Raw genomic sequence first — 23,450 nt, 5'->3', positions numbered from 1 at the left:
GTGTGCTAACCTTGACCCCAAATTCGGGTAGCAGTTTATCAACAAAGAGCTACCCGTTATTTTAATCAGATTGTATGAGCTAGAAGTTTCATTGAGGGAGACCTTATACTTAGAAAAATTACACTTAACATAAGGCTCCCTGAGGACGAAAGTCTTGGAGCCAAGTTAAAAGAGCCTACAAGATTATTAAAATGGTGCATCCGAGAATTTATTAGCTCGAAAGCGAGGATGGGCATAAGGTCAAAAAACATTGGAATGCAGAGATGATTCATAGAAATTATGTTTAAGCTAACCTCACTACTCTTACCAACTACTAAGTAATTTTATATTTACTATTTAAATTTATCTTATTTTACTTATTTGATTTTATCCCAATAGCCTCTTTGTGGCTTATCTTGTAAAAAATTTTGCCCTCAACCGCAGCCTGAGGTTAATTATTTTGGCCTTCAACTTCAACCCGATCTTAATTATTTTGGCTCTCAACTGCAGCCCGATCTTAATTGTTTTAGCCTTCAATTACGACCGAATCTTAGATATTTTGGCCCTCAACTACAACCTAATCTTAGTTATTTTGGCCCTCAACCATAGCCTGATCATTTTGGTCCTTAATTGTAGCCTAATCTTAGGAATTTTGGCCTTTTTCGTGCTTGATTTTTAGCTATTTTTTTGCCTTTATTGTGGCTCGAACACAAGACATTATAACTCCTATTATGGTTCGAGTTCAAGATATCAAGCTTTTTGATAGTTTGTTTTTAAATCCATGTGGATATCTGTTACCAACATAATATAATGTCAACTCTAGTCCTTCAAAATTTAGATTGTAACATCCTAACTTGAGAGGTCTAGTTGTGGGTACTTCTCTAGTATCACTTCTAAAGCATATTCAGACCCCAGAAGAGACCCCTCGTCATACTTGATCTGGTGTTCGGCCTTCAACTAATCAGTCATAAGCTTTTGTTTAGCCATTATCCTGTCTTTCTCTATGATCATATTATCAGAGTGGGAAATTTGTTTCTCAAGCTCTTCAAGACTCTACAGATCCTTTTTTAATTGTTTCACACTTTGCTTCAAGCTTTCCTTCTCAGTGAAATCAATTTTTGCTCTTTCTTTCAATTGGGCCTTCAAAGTCTCCATCTTTTTTTGGAATTCATTCTTTAGGGTAGGGACATCAAATCCTAACTTGATCAACTAATGACGTTGCCTCTTGAATTTACAGTGTAGATAATTTTCCTAATACAATATATCAGTCAAAATATTTTGATTTATAGGTAGTTTCCAACGCGAATAAGATAGCATATTACCTCTTGATCATGTTCCATCAACTGTTCCTAAGCCTCAGTGGTGGATAGTTTATTGAGCTCCTCAACCTTCTCTCTGTTTACATAAGCCTCAGTAAAATGCACAACACATCGGGTATGTCCAAACCTCTCTCTTTTTTCTCTTTTATTAGCTTCAATGAGAGTTTACCATGGCCTTGAAATTGTATCTTAAGAAGTGAGATGGGTTGGGGAAGTTGTTTCTATTGTAGTTGAACAAACGACCAATGAGGATTTTTGTATTAATGGCCTAGAGGTCGACAAAGCCAATCCTCGATCTCCATGATCAGACTCTTTTTTTGTTTGCTCTTCTCTTTGTCTTTTGCTCTTCAATCTTCCCAAGATTCCCGAAGACATTTTCTCTGCTTCACAAACCTAATTAATCACAATTTTTTGTCGAATAAATAATGGAAATCCAACATTTATACCTTTCCTTTTTCCTTGTATGGTTTTGCTTCACTCCTGCCTCGTGTAAGCGAACAAGTCAGCACCCTTGCAAATTCTCCAACATCAAAAGATCAATATATGGATGATGATACTAAAATGCCCCTCGAATGTGAGATCGGTATCAAACTATTGTCTTTGGCTAATCCTCTATAAACTTGCACAACCATACGAACATGTTATTTCTCAAATAAGCTTTGATTAAAGTTAAAGAGAAAGATCTACTTTAACAGGAGTCAGACTTGGTTATCTAAAGACACATTACACCTTATATTTCAAATCTTTTGAATATCAATCTCATTCTCTGTAAACCTAGAGCCACCGATCTTTAAAATCTTTGTTTGTGGTTAAAAGATCTACAATAAACTTTTTTTACCCTAAGCCAAGCTGATAGGTAATGCCAACCAATATGCTTCTTTAGGTTATTTTTCATTTTGAAACATCTCTTTAGCTCCTGAAATGTGGGCTTGGGTATACCAGCTTCTGCCTATAACAAATACATGCTGCCCAAGGTCCTTCACCCATTTTTGGCTAACTGACAAAGAGCTAACCCTAAAGAACTTAACATCTTGACAAAATAAGGCTATATAGATAACTTCGTGCAAATAGCTACTGTATTCTCAGGGGGACTGCTAGGCTTTTCTCGTCTTCGAGGTAGCCTTATTCTCACTTCACTGGGAATATTGTATGTCCTCTTAAAAGCCTTGAGGTCATCCTCTCTAACGATAGATTCTACTTTGTTTATATCATATTCTATGGATTAGTTTTAATGATAGGTTTAGGATCTGGTTTCACTCGTCTCTTCTTTTTCTTTATCCTCTTATTACTTTCTTCAAGCTCTTCATCCCCCTCTGTTGTGGTATCACTGATCTCATTTATATTGAATTTAAATATACTTAAACATAAGGTCATCCTTGGTTCCCTCATAATCTACCTCAACTCTATTTCCTACAATTTCGTATTTAGTCAAAAGGCTAGTTTAATTGCTTTAAGGAAGTACTATAACTTGAATTAGTATCTCAAATAGGGTGATATCCGGCCTTTTGTGTGATATCAATCTTTTTCACTAGAATTCCCCTCATCCTCTTCAAAAGCCTAGACTAAAGATTTCCTTGATAGATTCTACGAATCGCTATCCACCAAACCTTTATCACTAGCCATTTTATGGGCAAGAACTGGCCGTTTCTCCTAAAATCAACCTAAATTAACACACTCTTACAATCTAAAATCTTACTATATATATTATCTTTCATTCAATTTCAAAACATATAAATGATTATAGAAATACAAATCTACATGAATAATAACAATAAAGCTTAAGAGGAAAGGAAAACTTACTAGTAAACCTTATGATTGATTTTTTCTATCAATTTAACTATCTTTATTGTTAGTCACGGTTTCTCTTACGTTTCTCTCTTATCATTCAAAAATTTTTGAAATTTGAATTAGATTAGATTTCTGGGATAGAAGCGAATCATTCACTTTTGCTTTTATCATGCCACTTGCTATAGCCGGTGAAAATTTATACTAAACTGTAATATCCTGGTTGCTTCCCACTATTTTTCCCTGGCTATTCGATCATTAACTATTCTCTAGGATTTTCCTATATTGCAGCCAGCGATGTGATATGATTAGTTGAAAGACTTGCTCGTGTTATTTTACATTAATCTGCACATATCTCTAACTCATCCTCTTTTTGGCTTTTTTAGTGCAACTTCATCTCTCCTAATTTTGCCCCTAATGATTAGGCCTTTCTCGATCCTCATTTTGACTATTACTTTTCGACCTCGTTTACCAAACCCTATCATCATGTTATTAATTTATGATTTAGTTTACTTGTCCTCTTACTCGAGGCATAAAATAAGCAAACTAGGGGAATAATTGTTGTACTAGTTTTCTAACCACTATTGTCGGTCTGGGTGACCTAATACGAATAATAATGGGACATATTTGAATTGAGAATAAACCACATACATATTGATTCCTTGGGATATCCAACACTATATGGATTCAAGTCTTCTTATACAATGTTGTTCCATTTACGAGATAAGGGCATGAAAAGGAAAGAGGCCTCTAAAAAGCAAAAATGAAGAGTTCTTTTCTTTTCTTGATTTGTTACTTTGGTAATTTTTTAACTCTAACTTAAGTATCAGAAGATTTTTGTAGGTAACAACATCGACGCCCTTACAATTTTTCTATTTTGTAGGTTAGGAAGCATCATGATAAAGGTCGAGATTTCCCTGAAAACGAAGGCGTTATCAAAGTCCTAATCTCAGCAAATTCAATCACTTTAACATACGAAATTTTGGTGTCAACAGATATAGTCATCAAAGTTGATCCAAATCAATATATGCGTGTGGAGAATTTGTTGTAGACATGAATGACCAACTAATATTTTCCTTGGAATGAATGATATTATGTGGTGAAACAAAGTCACTATTTTCCTCGTTATCCTTATAACATGTATCATCACAAACATCTTTGTCGAACCCATATCTCTTCTTCATGTGTAATGATTCCATATTTTAAAGGTTATTTAAATTTTGAGCAATTAAATGTAAAGTCCTCAACATTCTAATTAAAATGTCTTCTTTTAGAGGTGAGATCTTTACAATGATATTGTGGTTTCATGACTTAATTTTTTTTCACTTACTCACTCTAAATTTAGAAAAAAGAAATAATAAAAAAAAGCCAAAATGATAATTAACTGAAAATAGAGTTACCGGTGGGAGTAACCAAAAAGCAAAAGAGGTGGACGGATTTGAAAGAGTCGAAAGTTGTTGAGTAAGATACTAGTAATGGATTATCCAAAAAGGCAATGGTTTATTTGAGGAATTTGAGACAATGTAGCGGTTGGTGATGGCCTTGATTCCAAAGATTGGTCTGTTAATTGGAGGTGATAGTTACTAGAATGATTGTGCTAGTACAGGGGAATAGATTTGCGGTGGAGGCATTAATCAATGCATAGCAAAAAAATGATGAACAGTGGCAGCGGCAATCGCAAATTTTATGGTCGTTTTCTAGCAGTTTTATGGATAATTAGTGACGGTTTTGCTCAAGGTTGGATTGGCGACTCCTTTTGACCTCTATAGAGGTCTTGATCAATGAAAGAGGTTGCTGGATAGGGAAGGCACAAATGCAAATGGCAGTGGCTGTGGTTGGCTTGTGGTGGCTAGGGTTGACTCGACCTTGACTTTTGTTTTTTGAAAGCAAAACAAGATTAGGAAAAATAAAAGAAAGAATAGAAAAGGTAGGTGTTAAGAATAGTACAACCAAGCTTTTGGCTCTGATGCCAAATTGTTGTAGTGAAAGTTTAATATTCTAATATTATGTTGATTCTTGAGAATCCCTTAATAAAAGAATAGTCTAAATTGATGTTTTTGATTCAAAATAATATCGTGAATTTTGAGGGTTAAAACTCATTGATTCAACAGAATGCTGATAATTAACTAAACTCAAAAACTCACACAAAATTTTCAAAATTGAAAAAATATTATTAAACTCAAACCTAAAGTTTATTCCATGAAATAATCAATAACAAATAATCAAGGCGTGCTTATAAAAGTTACAAAAGACAATTATTCATACTAATACTTATTAAAATTTGACTAAAAAACTTATTTTAATAAGACTCATACATAAATTAAGAATACAACTCAAATAAGTAATGCACAAACAATAAAACTGTAAAAAGATAACCAAATTAAACTAAAAAATAAATAAAGAAAAATATTGTTAAATATTATAAATTTCAATCTAAATATGGTCTCTTGCTCTTATCAATTTTTCATTGCAGGAATCGTTTTTGGAAAATTTTCTAGGTATCTTGAAATGACAATATGAAATTAACTATTCTCTTGTGTGCATACACACATACACACACACACACACACACACAAAGGGGGAGAAACCAAATATAAAAAAGCCTGAGATTATTATTATTTTTTTAACAGGTGGTGTTTGTTTTTTAACTTAATGACTTAAAGTGACTTAACTTAATTAATTAAGTTAATTAGAGATGTTTTTTTATAACTTAATGAGACTTTTTAGATAATTTTGACTTAATAAAATAAGCTAATTTTTTTAGCTTTTTACTTAATGGAGAAATTTGAATTAAGTTAATTACTTGCTAATGTCAAAAATATCTATGTTTTATAATTTATTTTTCATGTCTATCCCAAAACTCACCCATAGATATTTACCCCACATAAAAATATCCCATTTTTTATTTCTTTTATTATATACGATAAAATTTAAAATTTATGGTATTTTATATATTAAAATTCTAAAATAATTATGTATTCACTTGAATATAGTTTTACTTATAAATGTTAAAATATTGTGGTATTTAATATATTATTTATTTGATATTTAAATTTAATAAGGATACGAATGTAAAAGTACATATTTTCAGCTTTTTAAGTTGAAAAAAACAAACAACTTAATCTTTATTTTCTGAGATTCAGACGAAAAAACAAACATATTATTCAGATTCAGACATTCAGACCTATTCAGAATTCAGATTAATTCATGTCTATTCAGATTTTAGACAAAAAAACAAACGCCACCTAATGAGGAAATGACATCATTTCAAACTTATTTATGTCACCATTTTGTACTTATTTATCATTTCCCATAATTAAATGGCATCAGGAACCACACGAAGTGGTTGAGCCTTCTGCAAGGTGATGCCAAACTTCTCTTCCATGTCCATGTTCTCAGTTGTAACTTTACTTTCAAGCTTCCAATCAAATGATTTAATAAGTGAACCCAACATTAGGTGCAACATTCTTATTGCCAATGGCAAACCAGGACATATTCGCCGCCCAGCTCCGAACGGAATTAGCTCAAAATTTCGGCCTTTGACATCAACATCTAACCCTAAGAACCTTTCAGGCTTGAAAGAGTAAGGGTTCTCCCATGTGCTTGCATCTCTGCCTATAGCCCATGCATTGACCAAAACTTGTGCGCCCTTTGGCACTATGAAGCCTGAGATTTGCACATCTACTGAGGCTTTGCGAGGGATTAACAATGGAACAGCCGGATGCAACCTCAAGGTTTCTTTAACTACTGCTTGTAGATAAGGTAACCGAGCGATATCTGATTCCTCCATTGGGTTGCCTTTGCCTATTTGCTTTTCCAACTCCGATCGAGCTTTTGATAATGCCTCTGGGCTGTGTACTAGCTCTGTCAATGCCCATTCCAAGGTGCTTGAAGTCGTTTCAGCCCCCGCAGCAAACAAATCCTGTTAAGATATGTAATTAATCAATTTATGGGTTACGTAATTACTCATAATTTGAGGACGAAATTAAATTAATTCAGATATTACCAGGAAAAGATGTTTGAAATCATTTCTGTCAATCTTTTCACTTTCGCTGATGTTGAGAAGAGTATTCAACATGTCCTTGGAACCAACAAAACCATGTTCTTGTCTTTGCTTCAATCTTTGATAAATGAAGCGATCCAAGACCTCCAATATCTTGATATGATGCCTTGATAAGCGACGCCGCACTCCCTGTATATCAAGCTTTCTAAGCATAGGAAAAAAATCGGACACGTTAGGCTTTCCAGATTCTACCATCAAACCCCACATCAAATTCTTAAACTCCCTTGCGGAAGCTGAATTAGGGTCAGCCAAATCAACAGAAAAAATCGTATTGGACAATAGATTAACTGCAGTATCGAAAGCTGCTTGGCCAATATCGATTGCTTCTCCCGCATGGCAACTTTCTTGAACAAAAGCAACGAGTTGTTGGATTTTCTTGCGCCGGAGGTCTTGATTGGCATCAAGTTTCTGACTGGTGAAAATATGTAGGTTGCATATTTTTCGAAGCTTTTTCCACTGCGTGGAGGCAGGGAGCCATGGGATCCCGTATTCACCCTTCTGGTGGGAACTCACAGAATCTGGAACGTTTCGATTGCATAAAGCTGCGTCATGATCTTGAAGGACTTGTTTGGCCATGGAAGCTGAAGAAATGACTACTGTGGTCACCTGTCCAATTTTTAGACTCATGATTGGGCCATGGACCTTGGCAAGGTCGGCTAGTGACTTGTGAGGTTTGTGCCCAAGTTGCGGGAGGTTTCCGATGATCGGCCAAGGCGTCGGCCCCGGTGGAAGCTTTATTGATCCTCTAGAAAAGGACTTTAAAGCCTTGACCCAAACCCATGTGAATAGAAGCCATAGTATGCAGCTTATCCAGCTTTGCATCTCTGATCTTACTTTTGGCCCTGTGGGAAACAACCGATGGAACTTGTTCGCACTACTTTTCTGAAGGGCGAGTATTTATATACCAAACTAAGCACAGTGTCAACAAAGTAGCTGAAAAGGAGTAAATTTGAAATGATGTGTGTTTATTGATGCGGACTTTCTTTGTAAATATTATTATTTTTTAATTGGAACATTTGACTGAAACCGACATGCACATATATAATTTATTTTAAAATTAATTAACCGCGACTGATTTTCAACTCATTCGATTGAAACATTCAATATATATAATAAATTTATAAATTAGATTCTGTTACTGAGGCTGTGATGATTTTCAATTTTCATCACATTAATTATAAGAACACTGTAGACTTAGCCTATACGTAGATGGCATACTCTATGTCTTTGTCCATTTTTATTCAGGCCCTTTTGCCCCCATTATTTGGTTGATATTTCACCTTTTGCTGTCTTTAATAACATTAAATTCTTGAATTCTGGCTGTGATGATTTCCAATTTTTTATATGTTAGATACCAAAATTTGGATCCACAAAATGTTCGGGCTATGTGGAGATCAAGCTCGAAGTTTTCATCAAGTTAATACGGTTTGATTCTTCTAACTTGGACTTGGAGGTTTTGATCTGTAAAACAAGAAAATCATAAGGCACCGAGGTTGTTACCGGCAAAGAGACGATAAAAACTTAAGAAAGAATTAAGAAGAAGAGAGACCTTCTAGTTTTGTTTTTTGTCTCTTAAAACTAAAACACCTTACCTTATAATTGGGGGTTCTTTTATGGGAGAATCTTAATAGAGTTCTGTCATATTTAAAGTATCTGACGAGGTGACACATGTAGAAGGATATATAGAATTCTTATTGAAAATAGATATCACAATTACTGTCGTATCTCGTTTATACTACCGAGGTGTAAGGTTGGGAAATTAAGGCATAACAAGATATATACAAATTAGATTCTATTAAGCCTGCTATTTATAAAGTTCGGATCTTATGGTAAGTCTAGTTAAATTAAAATTTTATTTATTACATATCTTGTAATAAGGATTAATTTATTAATTCCTTAAGTTAGTGAGATTATGCGCCAATTATAGAATCCTATCATTACTTGACTTGCTAAATTAAGAATATTTATTTCTTAATTTAATTAGATATCTAATTTAGCAAGTGAATTATAATGAGATTCTATAATTAGTGCATGAGATCTATTTAGAGTATGAAATTGGTTTAAACAAGAAGTTTGTTAAATGCTCTATATTTTTCTTGGGAGATAAGAAAGGTAAAAAGATCATATTTATTCATAATCAGATTCATAAGAATTATAAGAGGAAAGAAACTCTCATTTGAAAAGAATCCAAGTCTTTTAATATTTACAATTTTTTTGAAACCCTAGTGCTTATATAAAGAGAGGTATTTTACAATTAAAGGTGTGCAACACCAAGTATAAAGCAGAAAAGCAAAATTCGGCCTCCTCCATAGATAATCCAAATTTGACGCATAATATTGTGTTAATTTGTTTTCTTATCTTCTTTTCATCTCTATGAAGAGTTTATGTGGATCTTGAATCACTAGACATTGAAGAATTGAAAAATTGCTATTGATCACTTTGTGAAGTGCCTTGAGGATTGTGTATCAAGAGGGGTAGCAATTATTTAAGAGAAGCAGGTACAGTTTAAGGTTGAGTAAATTGTATGGTGATAAACTGTAAGTAAGAGTTTAAAATTTGGTAAATCCATAAGTTGTAACATCTCAACTTAGTGAATTATTTTTCATCTGGGTGTGGCCTCGTGGATGTAGGATTGATCAATCTGAACCATGTAAAAATCTCCATGTCATTTAATTTTTGTAATTTATTTTGTTTTTAAAAAATTAATATTTTTTATACAGATGAACAGTATCGGTAAACAGTAACAGTGAATAATATTTTCAAAATTAATTAAATTGTTAATTTTAAGATTTTAATTGCCTACATCTATTTCCAATAAATCTGAATTCCTTTTAGATTCTTTTATTGAGGCTGTGATGATTTTCAATTTTCATCACGGTAATTATAGAAACACTGTAGAACTTACCCTATATGTACATGGCATATTCTTTGTCTGTGCCCATGTTAAATTGCCTCCATTAATTTATTCATATACAACTTTTCGCTCTGCCTTTAGTAACATTAAACCAATGATAAAAATAACCACTTAGCACAATCTCATGCCCTTCTTTTAATGGGATAATTTCTTAATCTTACCTTTACAGCTTAAACAAGTTTGGGTTATCATGGAGGTATTTGAGATTCCACACTAGCTGTTGTGTCCTGAGCTGCAGAGAGAACTCCAATCGTATTATCAGCAATTTGATCATCAATCTGCCCCTTCTCATCTGTGGCAGTTGATTAGCCCTTGTCAAACTCTTGCTTGTCCATGTGCATAAAACATTGTTCAAACTACAACACCTTGCATTGTAAGACCGCTAGCGCGATGTGGTCTTTAGTCTTTTAAATCTTTTCCAAGCATGGTCACAAAGTCTTTATTTTATGATAAGGCAGACGACTTTGAACCACTCGTGCTCTTGGACTTATGGCGCTGTTTCTTTTTTCACATCTGGACTCTTGGTGCCTGAAATTTAAAAATATATGACTCCGTGCCGAATGGGTAATGCGAACAATATTCTCTAAAAATCATATTTTCAAGCACATGAGAGTCCTTAAAATATTGACACATGTCGTTATGTTAATGTAATAGGATTAAAAGTGCCTTTATGCATAAAAAGTAAATCAAAATTTGGAATTCATTAAAATTTGACGGGAAAATTGTCGTTAAAAGCAAAAGACAAAAAAAAAACGCAATTACAAACAATAAACGAGCAAAGACATAACATATTTAAAAGTCTTATTAGATGACAATCATAATTGTAATTTTCTAATAATATTTTTTTACCCTAAAGATAAAACAATCTTTATCTCTCAAGAGCTTTATTGATATTTTATATATTTTTTCAAAGTAAGGGTATAATTAGTATTTTAAGATCAAATAATAATCAATTTGTTAAACATTAAAATAATAAAATGTAAGATTTTATAATTCTTTAATAGCAAAATATTAGCATATAATAATTCTTGCACTTACATATTATTTTTTCAATAAATTAAGTAATAAAACGACAACAAATGGGTGCTTGCAAATATTACAAGAAGTTTCACACAATTTATGGGGCAATAAGATTCTCAGCAATTGCTTTGCACAAATCTAAAACATAAGTCATTGATGGAACTGTTGGATTTTTTAATCCAATATTGTTGGATCCTTAATCCAATGTTCTGCTTATATGTAAATAATTATGTATTACAGACTGTCATATAAGGTTAAACCGAATTAAAAGTGATCTATTAAAGTTTTTGATATTATGGGTTTTAATGTATCTAATAGGGTGTGAGCATTTAATGTGTAGAAACATAATTATATTCTAATTCTATAATGAACAGAATTAGGAATTTCTAATGACAACAGGAAAAAAGTTATCTATATAAGTTGTTATAGTCCTCAGGTCACACGTATCTTTATATTCTTTCTGAAATCTCATCGTCAGAGAGAGAGCCCTGAGAAACTTTAAAGGATTCTCTAGGAGAACGTATAGATCTGAAAGGCCAACCACACAAACCTAGAGAACAATTTAGTGTTATGGATTCAGGTACGCTTCACATAATTTTGTTATTAATTCTTAGTGATACAACATGAATGTTCTTGGATATATAGGTGATGATTTTCACCAAAAGTTTTCTTATTTTAATAAGTGATATCAGAGCCTCTTCATGTCGAATTATTGAGAATTGAATTTATTTTCAATTAGTGAATAAAGTTTTGGTGTTCTCAAATCTAGTATCATTAAATTTGAGAACAAAATTTATTGTTTTGTTGAACTAAATTCGGAAATATAGATAACAATATCCAGAATATTCAGATTTTAAATTAAAGAAAGGGTAGCGAAATTAAAAAAAAAATAGGAATGGCTAAACGGCCACGCCGGCAGCTATGCCACGGCAACCAAGCAACAGCACACTGCTCAAGAGCGGTGGCCATGGCTGCTGCATAAGGTAGAAGAAGCGGGTGCAAGGCTGCCGCACAAAAGAAAGAGAAAAGAAAAAGAGTTAGGGTTTTCATGGTTAATATCGTGGAGGTCCCTGAAGTATTTAAAAAGCTCTTTTCAAAAGAATAATTAATAAGTTTTTGTTTAAGCCCTAAATTTGTTCTGACTTAATAAAAGTTAATTTTGGAACCAATATATAGGGCTGATGGGAGAGATCAAATTGCATGTGTATCATGATCATGAAGAAGGCCATTACAGAAGCATTTAGGGGCTCAATGACTTAAAAAGCAACTACGGCTAAAGAGTTCCTTGTAGAAATTGAAAAGAGATTTGTCAAGAACAAAAGGGCAAGAATGAGTACGCTCTTGACAAATCTGATTTCAATAAAGTATAAGGGCAAGGATAAGGGCAAGAAAAAAAACAACAATAAGAAAGCTGCAGATACAACACCTCAAAAGAAATAATAAAAGAAACCAGGTGGTTAGGAAGGTACTGGTTGTTTCTTCTGTGGGGTTGAAGGGCATAAGAAAAAGCATTGCACTAATTATCATGTATGGTGTGCTAAGAAAGTTATGCTTCTTAGTTTGGCTTATTCTGAGGTTAATTTAACTTTGATACCTAGACACACGTAGGTAGCGTTTACTTTTTGGATTAGATTGAGAATCCTGAGGAGTGGGAATCCTATGATTGGGAGTGTGGAGTGGGAGTGGGAGTAGGTTGTTTATTTACACTGGAATGAAAGTATGGAATAGAGATCAGAATCCAATTTATGTGCTTACTTTGTCTTGGATTGGGAGTAAATAGTTTCAAATTACAATTTTATTCTTATTTAAAGAATTATAGTTTTTAATTACAAAACAAATAAAAAATATATTTAATGAATAATATTTATTTAATTATATTTGTAAATTTATTATAATTATTAATATTCTTAATTATGAACAATAAATTATTAATTTTAATACAAAATGAAACCTTATTTTATTTTATTTTATATAATTATATTAAATTTATTATTATATAAAATAATAATATAATATTATTTAGTACAAAATTAATATTTTCTTAGAATAAACTATTTATTATTATTAATATTAAATAAATATAGCACTATTATTTTTAAAATAAATATAATAATATTATATTTATTAATTCTCTATTAATATAATAATATTATTTTAAAATAATTTTAACTTATAATCAATGCAAATTATTATTTAGTTAAATATAATATTATTATTCAAATAAATATAATAATATTTATTTATTTTATTAATTATAAAATATTAAATTAAATTAAATTAAAAAAATAAAAGGGTAAAAAAGGGAGAGGTAGGAGTGGATTCCCACTCCCACTCCCCACTCCAAAAATGGGTGGGACCCACGGAGTGGGATTCCCACTCCCTTCCCATTTAGAGGAAGTAAACGCTGGAGTGGGAGAAATCCACTCTCCTCACTCCCACTCCAGCAAGTAAACACAGCAGTAGTGGATGATTCTAGTGCACACGCTCACATCAGTGTGTCTATGAAGGGTTGCTTGAGTTGTTGAAAACCCAGTGATGCTGAAAGATACATCTATGTAGGTGATGGCAAGAAGGTTGGGGTTGAAACAAATGGAAAATTTAGATTATTATTAAAGACTGAATTTTATTTGGATCTTTATGAAATATTTGTTATTCCGCCTTTTAAATGGAATTTGATTTCCATTTCTGCTTTGGACAAATATGGTTATTCTTGTTAATTTGGAAATGAAAAATTCAGGTTGTTTCATGATTCAAAATTGGTTGGTTTCGGTTCTTTATTAGTGACGATAATCTTTATATGCTTGATACGATTGATTCATTTAATGAAACCCTTCAATTAAGCACACGAGGTTTAAAGAGAAAATTAACCAATGAGAATTCGGCTGTGTTATGGCATAAGAGATTGGGTTATATCTCCAGATAGAGAATAAATAGACTTGTGTCAGACGAAATTCTCAACCCGTTTGATTTCACAGATTTTGACATTTGTGTTAATTATATCAAGGGGAAACAAACTAATAAAAGGAGATTTGAAGCCAACAAGACTTCGAATGTCTTAGAACTCATACATACAAACATTTGTGGGTCATTTCCTACGGCTGCTTGGAATGGTCAACAATATTTTATGACGTTTGTAGACGATTTTTCTAGATATGGCTACATATATCTCCTCTATTAAAAGTCACAGTCCTTGGATATGTTTAAAATATTTAAGGTTAAAGTTAAGAACCAATTCGGCAAAATAATCAAAAGCGTCAGATCTGACCGTGGTGGCGAATTTTTATAGCAGATATGATGGTTCGGGTGAATAACGTCCAGGACCGTTGCTAAATTCCTAGAGGAATGCGGTATTGTCCCACAGTACACTATGTCAGGTTTGCCCACTATGAATGATGTTGCTGAAAGACGAAATAGAACGCTTAAGGACATAGTGAGGAGCATGATTTGTCATTCTACCTTACCAGAATCACTTTGGAGAGAAGCACTTAAGACTGCAGCATATATCTTGAACAAGGTTCCAAATAAAGTGACTCCCTTACGAGCTTTGGACATGTAAGAAATCTAGTCTAAAGCATTTACATATTTAGGGTTGTCCAGCTAAGGTAAGACCTTATAGGCCTAATGAAAATAAACTAAACTCAAGGACAATAAGTTGCTATATTATTGGATACTCAAAATGATCCAGGGGGTATAAGTTTTAAGATCTCATGACTAAATCGATTTTCGAGTCAAGAAATGCTTGGTTCTTTGAGGATGTTGAGTTTGCAAGAGGGAGATATAGCTAGAGACTTTATCTTTGAAGAGGAATATGTTGATATTCTCATAGGTGTTATTGGCATTGATCAGGGTCTCATTCTTGACTTTATTCAAGACACAACAGATCAAGACAATATTAGAGAATTCCCCATATAAGAAGTTACTCCAGAAGAACAAACTCTACTACCTCAAGAACCTATACTATTAAAGAGATCCACCAGAGAAAAGAGAAGTGCATTGCCAAATGATTACATTGTATTTCCCCAAGAACATGAGGTAGACATCGGCATGATAGAAGATGATCTGATCAATTTTCTGTCAAGCCATGAAAATTTCTAACTCTTAGAAATGGATTGATGCCATGAATGAGAAGATGAAATCCATGAAGGACAATGACGTATGAGATCTTGTCCTATCGCTAGAAGGTACAAAACTTATTGGTTGCAAATGGATATTTAAAACCAAGAAGGATTCGAAAGGAAATGTGGAAAGATACAATTATAAAGAGACTTTCTCTCTAATTTCTTTGAAAAACTCTTTTTGGATTACAATGGCATTGGTGGTGTATTTCGATCTTGAGTTACATCAGATGGATGTAAAGACAGTGTTTCTCAATGGCGACATTGATGAGACGATCTATATGATGCAGCCAGAAAACCGTGTCTGGAGACCCAAAGAATATGGTTTGCAAACTTAAGAAATCCATCAATGGGCTCAAACAAGCATCTTGACAATGATATTTCAAGTTTCATCAAGTGATCATCTCAATCGATTTCGAGATGAATTTGGTCGATGATTTCATATACCTTAAGTTCTGGAGGAGTAAGTATATTTTTCTGGTTTTATATATCAATGACATATTGCTTGCCAGCAGCGATATAAGATTATTGCACAATACCAAGAGATTTCTAGTTAAGAATTTTAAGATAAAAGATCTTAATGACGCCTCTTTTGTATTAGGCATACAGATACACCGAGATCGCTCCCAAGACATTTTTCGATTATCACAAAAGAGCTATATCGAAATAGTTCTCAAGAGATTTGACATGCAAAATTGCAATCAGGTGATACCCTATGGCCAAGGGAGACAAGTTTAGTCTCAATCAGTGCCTTAAGAATGATTTTGAGGAAAAAGAAATGCAGAAGATTCCTTATGTGTCAGTAATAGGAAGTCTAATGTATGCTCAGGTTTGTACGCAACTAGATATTGTGTACTTTACTGGAATGTTGGGCAGATGTTTAAGTAATCTAAGAATAGACCATTGGAAAGCAGCCAAACGAGTCTTAGGATACTTACAGAGATAAAAGACTATATGCTTACATATCGGAGGTCAAATCAGCTTGATGTAGTTGGTTATACTGGCTCCAATTTTGTTGGATGTCAAGATAGCATGAAATCCACTTTGCGTTACATCTATCTGCTAGCTGGGTGTGCTGTCTCTTGGAAGAGTGCTAAGCAGTCTCTTATAGCCTCTTTTATAATGGCAGCAAAGTTCATAGCATATTATGAGGCATCCAATCGCGGAATATGGCTACAAAATTTTATCATGGGGCTGCGCATAGTAGATAGTGTTGATAGACCACTCAAATTATTTTGTGACAATAAGTCAGCAGTGCTGTATTCCAATAACAACAGGAGCTAGATGAAGTCGAAGTATATAAACATCAAGTTCCTAGTTCTTAAAGAAAGAGTTCAGAGTGGACAGTTGTTTATGGAGCACATAAGCAAAAACTCCATGACTGCGGATCCGCTTAGTAAAGGATTACCACGCAAATTATTTCATGAGCATATTGCTCCTATAGGTATCCTGTCATCAAAGGATATCTAGTTTTATTAGGAGTTTGTGATTTTAGATGCTCTTGTAATATAGATATTTTTTAGTTATATCAGTGTATGGATATTTAGGTTATTTTCTGCAGAAATAAAGTTTTGGTTTATTCACACTATGATTTAAGCCCAATTAAAAGTGATCTATTAAGGTTTTTGGTATTATGAGCTTTAATGTATCTAATAGAGTGTGAGCCTTTAATATATAGAGACCTAATTGTATTATAATTTTATAATGGGTAGAATTAGAAATACCTAATGACAACAAGAAAAAAGTTGTCTATATAAGTGGTTATAGTCCCAATGTCACACGTATCTTTCTATTCTTTTTTAAATACATCGTCAGAGAGAGAGCCTTAAGAAAACTTGAAAGATTCTCTAGGAGAATGTGTAGGTCTAAAAAGCCAACCACACAACCCTTGAGAGCAATTTAACATTATGGATTCAGGTACGCTTCCGCATAGTTTTGTTATTGATTTTTGGTGATACAACATGAATATTCTTAGATTATAGATGATGGTTTTCACTAAAAGTTTTCTTGTTATAACAAGCACTTGTACAATACATTATCATGAAGACAACAATGTAAAATACAAATCATTTCTTTGCATTAACTTTTGAAGTTACTAAACAAGTAAAGAAGTAAAAATTATAGAATTATAGGAATGTTAAGTACACAAAGGATCAATTTATGTAGTTTTTATAAGAAATGAAATTCTTGTTGGGTCACCACCTCATTCTTCAAACATAGCCCAGAGATTCCCAGTTGGCTTCACCCATGATCTTGGAATATGGTACCTGAAAGATCAATTATAACATCTCAATTATAGATGGTCAAAGTGTACAAATTAACAAATACCATGATAAGTCTACAACCTGTTTGACATTTCTGATTATTCATAAGTCCACCGTAATAACAAAGATAAGGACCGTAGTTTCAATATGTTATACTTGCAGGCCAGTAGCTTTTTACACTGTGACCATTGACACAAATCAACCCATATTAAGAAATCTTGTTAAAACAAAGTCCTAGTTTCACTTTCTTAATGATTTTTATTTGTGGAGATTTTAGACGACCACAGTGAAGTCCTGAAAGAAGAGCTAGAAATTAATGGTCAGTCGTGACCAATGAATTAACACATACATGCATGCGTTCACGTAGCCGACTAGTGACAAGTGCCGCACTCTATTCTTTTACTTTGTAGTGTCCTAATTTTTTCTTGAGCAATGAAGCATGCAACATAATTAGGAAAATTTTGCACCTCTTCTATCAGGCCTATATTTATAAACAATATAATTAAGAAATAATTTCTTTTCTAATAACTATTTATTAAATATTTTTAAAACTTATACAAAATTTAGTTTGACATTAAATCTAAATAAATAAATTAAATGGTTATATGGCTAGGGTAACATAATTGAAACATAATTAGACGATTTTCGTAGGAGCCAAAATGAATGCATAAAGAAGAAATAAATGAGAAACATATCAACAATGAGTATGAGAAATATATCAACAACGAGTATGAGACCACTTTTCCACTTTTGTTATAATGGACTTTTATTGTGATGGGAAGGAATTGATTGATATGAGAAATGCGGTTGAGGACCACCATATTAGTTGTTAATATATTGAAATTATTGGCCAATTGACGATACATTGGTTTTTATTTTTACGCCGTTATTCTTATACAATATTATTTGTTTCTTTCCTTACTTTTTATTGAGTAATGATATAGTCATAAATTTTTGTATAAACTTATCTTATACACACTGATGTGGCATGATAAAATTGGTTGAATTAAATATCTCTTGGCCCACATGATTTATTTTCATTATTTTGTATCTTTATTCAATCAATGAATTAATGCCACATCAATTTGTACAAAATAAGTTTGTACAAGAGTTTGTAACTGTATCATCACTCCTTTTTATTACTCCTATTATCACTTGATTGTCAATCAACCTTGGAAACTATTACTATTATGCAATTAAATACTCATGTAGCATAAAAGTAAGACTAAGAAATAAATTAAAATTAAAAAATAGAAATTAAAATTTAACTGCTATTATAATAATTTAAATTGTTTTAAAGTATTAATTAGCTGAACCTTTAAAAATCACTTCTATAAAGAAACAAAAATGACTAGAAAAAATATATATATATGCTCTTATATAAGTGCTATATGCAAGAAATCATAAGTAGCCTCTATAAAACCTCTAAATTTATAATTTTTCAAATTCAAGAAAAAGACTCTAGCAATTAGGATAATTATAACAATCCTAATTGCTACAATAAATGGGTAGAAGTAAAAGTATGTTGGTTAATTGAATTATAACTCCCTTCAGTATTGAAGATACCACAGAATTGCAACAAAGAATAACCGTCACTAAAGGTGGGCATTGGTTTGGTTTGGTTCGGTTTCGGGATAAACTTTTGATTTCAGTTCAATTCGGGTCCGAAATTTAAAAAATATTCAATCTTTAAGGAAAATAAAAACTGAATTAGAACCGATAGTTCAATTCGATTCGGTTTCAGCTTGGTATTGTTTTTTCGTTTTTGTTTTGGTTTTTTGGTAATAGTTTGCTTAACGATTCAGATTAACAAATCAATTTTTTGGTTCATCTTAACTTGCAAAAAGACCTACTATAATCAATGTATACTGGACAAAAAAAAAATTTACAAATTTATATTTGCAAAAAAAAAAATTGCAAGAATTTTGGACTAAAATAAAGAATTTTAGAATTACTGTCACTATTTTTAATATCAAAACTTTTAGACCAAAATATAAATAAAATAAAATAAGTTTCTGTGTCATAATAGTTTTTATCAAAACATTAGAGGGCATAATGATATTTTGTGATGTTGACTTTCAGTCAAGGACCTGTTTGAAAAGTTTGCAAAAAATATCAGGCCATAACAAAGTTTCTATATACAAACATTTCATAAACATTGGGCCCTACTAAAATTTTATAAAAGACAGGGATCCAAACAATATTATTGATTCAATTCGGGTTTTGTTACTGTTGAACCGAAAACCAAACCGAAAGTTCAGATCAATATCTATACATTCTATTTTTTAGCTTAAAAAACCGAACCAAAATTGAGAAAAACTAAAGCAAATCAAAATTTTTCGGTTCTCGTTCAGTTATTGCCCACCCTTTAAAAAACAAAAAGCTAAGAAATGTTTGAAAAAAAAAAGAAAAATGATTAAGTTCAACTAACTATATCAAAAATTACCATGCTTGCATAATTGGATTTCTTTATACATGAAAAGTGTGTCAACTAACTGTATCAAACAACATTATTTTTCAAAGATTTGAGGCAAATATGCAGGACGGTGCTATTTTCATCAAAACATTGTGTTGTAGAGATAATATAAGTACGAGAAGAGGCCAAAATAAGTACACCAAAAGAGCACTAAAATATCCTTAATTGCATGCAAGCACTTGAGGAGTTGATAACTTAAATTATTTTTATCTTATTTCTCCTTTCTTTATTTTCAACCTAATCCTTAAGCTTTTTTATGTCTTTGTATATAGTTCAATAAATGTTATTTGAGTCAAATTGAATTGTTTTATGAATTTTTTATACACGAAAATGATGTTAACTAGCCGCATCTTTGACATCTTTGGTTAATAATCAAGCAGACATACTAAGTATCTCTAGAATCTGAATCCTCTTCTTTTATGGCATGATTTCATAGATCAATCTAAAAAAATAGCTAGCTATACGGGATAAGTAAAATTTTATTATATTCGCAAGTGCATGAATCTTCATAAATAAAATATTGGTAATGAAGTCGAATCTAAAGGGGAAAGTCTAATTTAAATCTAAAATTAATATTAATCCTAATCTAGTTGAACAAATTGAGTTATAAAGGAATTAAACTAATTAAATTAAGAAAACAACTAAAGCAAAAGAGTTTCAATAAGACAAATGTTACCAAAATCTCAGAATCCACCACTATTCAACTAGTAATTATCTAATTATTATTAATCTCCAATTTTTTAGGGACAACTTGAATTTAATCTATGTCATCTAGATGGATATAAAAATTAAGCCTAAGTAATTAAGTCTATTTTTTAGCTTATAGCAAGTGATATCTATTTTCTAAGCTCTTATAGCAAGTGGAAGTTGATTTTCTTGACCAATGTGATTGTATCTATTTTCTGAATTCTACTAGACAACATTTTGATGACCTTTCTTCAGAGTATCCTCAAGCATTTTTATGACTCTCAAATTCAAGAATTTGTTAAATAATTTACAACGAATAACTAAACGTAATATCTCTTCTCCAGCTCGCACAAATCCTGAATGGCATTGAAGATGTTGACGACGACGGAGAAGTAAAAGGATCTATCAATCTCTCAATTTCAAAACTAAATAAATCTTTGAACCTTACTGAAGATTTTAGGGTTTCCGTTTTGGAGACGGTTCTTTCTCTTATGTGCTTCAAATCCCCCAAAGTCCATCAATCGATGATTCTAAAATTAGGGTTTTGAATGCTGTTTTCTGTTATGTTTTTCTTTTATGTGATGGCTGATTAAATCGTGTGTTGAAATCCTGGAGAAATTGAGGGGCCATTGTTAATATTATATTATTTTTTAATTTAATAAATTATGATTAAATTTGTGAAAAAGGAAAAATTTTAACCTCTAATTCTTCAAATTTGAGATTATTATTTGTTTATTGTTTCCAAATGAAAAGTAATTTACTTTCTGTCATTTGATATCTGCAGTATAGTTGAGATATTACATTATGTTATTTCAAATAATTTATTTTCTTTGAATAGATGGATCATATTATCCTTAATTGCAGGTGCGCTTTCACTATTGCTATTAATTTGCTGTGGTCAGAGCAGCTGTATCAACATCTTGCTACCGACTTTCGTTCCCTTGTACGCTTTATCTTGATGAAAGATTGGTTCATAGAAGCAGTGCTCTGTTGCAGCTGCTTTGTTACTTACCCAGAGAATTATCACTTGGGAAATACCATTAAGGTAGCGTCTTCTTCTTCCGAATCATTTCCTAACTCTTCACGAACGCGCAGCTGCACTCGCCTTACTGGTTCTAGGTTCTGAGGTATTACTTCGTGATTGAAACCCTGTCGAACCTCTTCATGGTGATAATCCCAAGATTGTTCATCTTGATTCACTCCTTCAACAACCCTCTCGTGATTAACTCTTTGTCATTGTTGTCTCTCTATATTATTCATGGAAAGCGTGAAACCCTCAATTACTTGCTCTATTACTGTCATTCTCGGGTTGCATGAATTCCCTGTGACTTGCAAGACCGCTTCTATGATCATCTGTCTAATAGTCTCCATGGACATTGCCTGCATCCCTTGATCAACGTCTTTGGGACGGTTGTTCTTTTGTTCGTGTGGTCGTACCATGATGACAAACAAACTTGCTCAGATACCAACTAACGAAATAGAAATGTTATTGAGTTTGCTGAAAAAAGAAACTAGATTTATAAATAGTGATAAATCTTATTGAAAGTTTGAATGAATAAAATTAGGGTTTAAACCCCCTTTTATAATAAGTCTAAATATCGTGAATTTACAAAAATAAGTAAATCTAAAATATAATATAATAATTAAATTCTTCTAATAAAAATAATAAAATTAAAACAAATGGCACTTAAATTCGAGTTGTAGACAAAAAGATAAAAATTCTAGAAGTATTAGGAAAAATAGGAAAAAAATCTTAAAACTAAAAAATAGCCAGGAAAGAAGCATAATTTATGGCTCGACCACATGCAAAATAACTTAAATGGTTCTGATTTTTGTTCGCCTCATCGCAAGCTTTGAAATTGTATATTATACACTGAAAAACGGGCACCTATAGGCCAAGTTATAGCCTCCAGAAGGTACCCTACTCGTGACACACAACACCCTACATTATTCAATTCTATGAATTTATGGTTTATTTATGGCCTCTTCTCTGCTCCATTGCCTTTATGCATAGGTTCGCGATTTTTTTTGGTCAGGCACTCGTGATTCTAGAAAACTTGTGACGGTTGTGTGGTCTCAGGTGCTTGTGCCTATGGAAGAAGGCGGTTTGGGTATTCGCAATCTTTTTCATCGGAATCATGTTGCTTTATTAAAGACTGTATGATCTATTGTTGCTTCCAATTCTGTCTGGCATAGTTTGAGTAATGCCTTCTTTGGTGGCAGGTTATAGATGGCAAGTTAGTAATGGCTACTTTATTAATTTATGGAAAGATGCATGGCGGAGTCAATCTATTCTAGATTTAGTGAATACTGATGGTTTTAGTTTACACTTGCTGCTATTGTCTGTTGATAGCTTGATAAATAAAAGTTCATGGTGTGTTTTTACACATTTCGCCACATTGCTCCCTCAATTCTTTCATGAAGTAGTGATTGCCCATCTTCCCATTAGCTCTTTATCAAATAAACTAGTTTGGATGCATTCCTGTAATAGTTGTTTGAGTTAGTCTGATTCTTCAGCTTTTTTTTTTTAACGGATCATCAGCCTTTGCAGCCTTTATATAAGTTGTTATGGGATCGCTACTTTCCATCGAAGTTCTCTATACTTGCCTACCGTCTATTCAATAATAGTTTGGCCACTGATGATAATCTTTGCTTGCTTAATTACTTTGTGGTTCCAGTGATGAAGCAGCAGCCCACTTATTTCTTGAAAGCTCATGTGTGCAGCAACTTTGGGCTTGAATTGGCCCCTTTCTCATCGCCATTTTCCAACATTGGTAGATGTTCGTGTTCTAAGAAATTTGATTTTTGAGACAACCTTCACCGGCAAT

General features: G+C 32.5%; 1 protein-coding gene across 1 annotated transcript; it reads right to left on the bottom strand.

Moving 5' to 3' along the window:
* Window positions 1-6,268: 6,268 nt before the first annotated feature.
* Window positions 6,269-8,035, bottom strand: LOC102625443 (geraniol 8-hydroxylase-like). The gene is made up of 2 exons (XM_006475359.4): window positions 7,090-8,035; window positions 6,269-7,005 (listed from the first exon to the last, which is right to left on the bottom strand). Exons 1-2 carry the CDS (start codon window positions 7,966-7,968, stop codon window positions 6,400-6,402), a joined length of 1,485 nt encoding a protein of 494 aa, XP_006475422.1. The 5' UTR covers window positions 7,969-8,035; the 3' UTR covers window positions 6,269-6,399.
* Between the last annotated feature and the right edge of the window lie 15,415 nt (window positions 8,036-23,450).

This window comes from Citrus sinensis, chromosome 1 (assembly GCF_022201045.2).
Source record: "Citrus sinensis cultivar Valencia sweet orange chromosome 1, DVS_A1.0, whole genome shotgun sequence".
In the NCBI taxonomy this organism is placed as follows: Eukaryota; Viridiplantae; Streptophyta; class Magnoliopsida; order Sapindales; family Rutaceae; genus Citrus; species Citrus sinensis.
The sequence above is the reverse complement of the archived record's forward strand: the minus strand, read 5'-3'. Positions and strand labels throughout refer to the sequence as shown.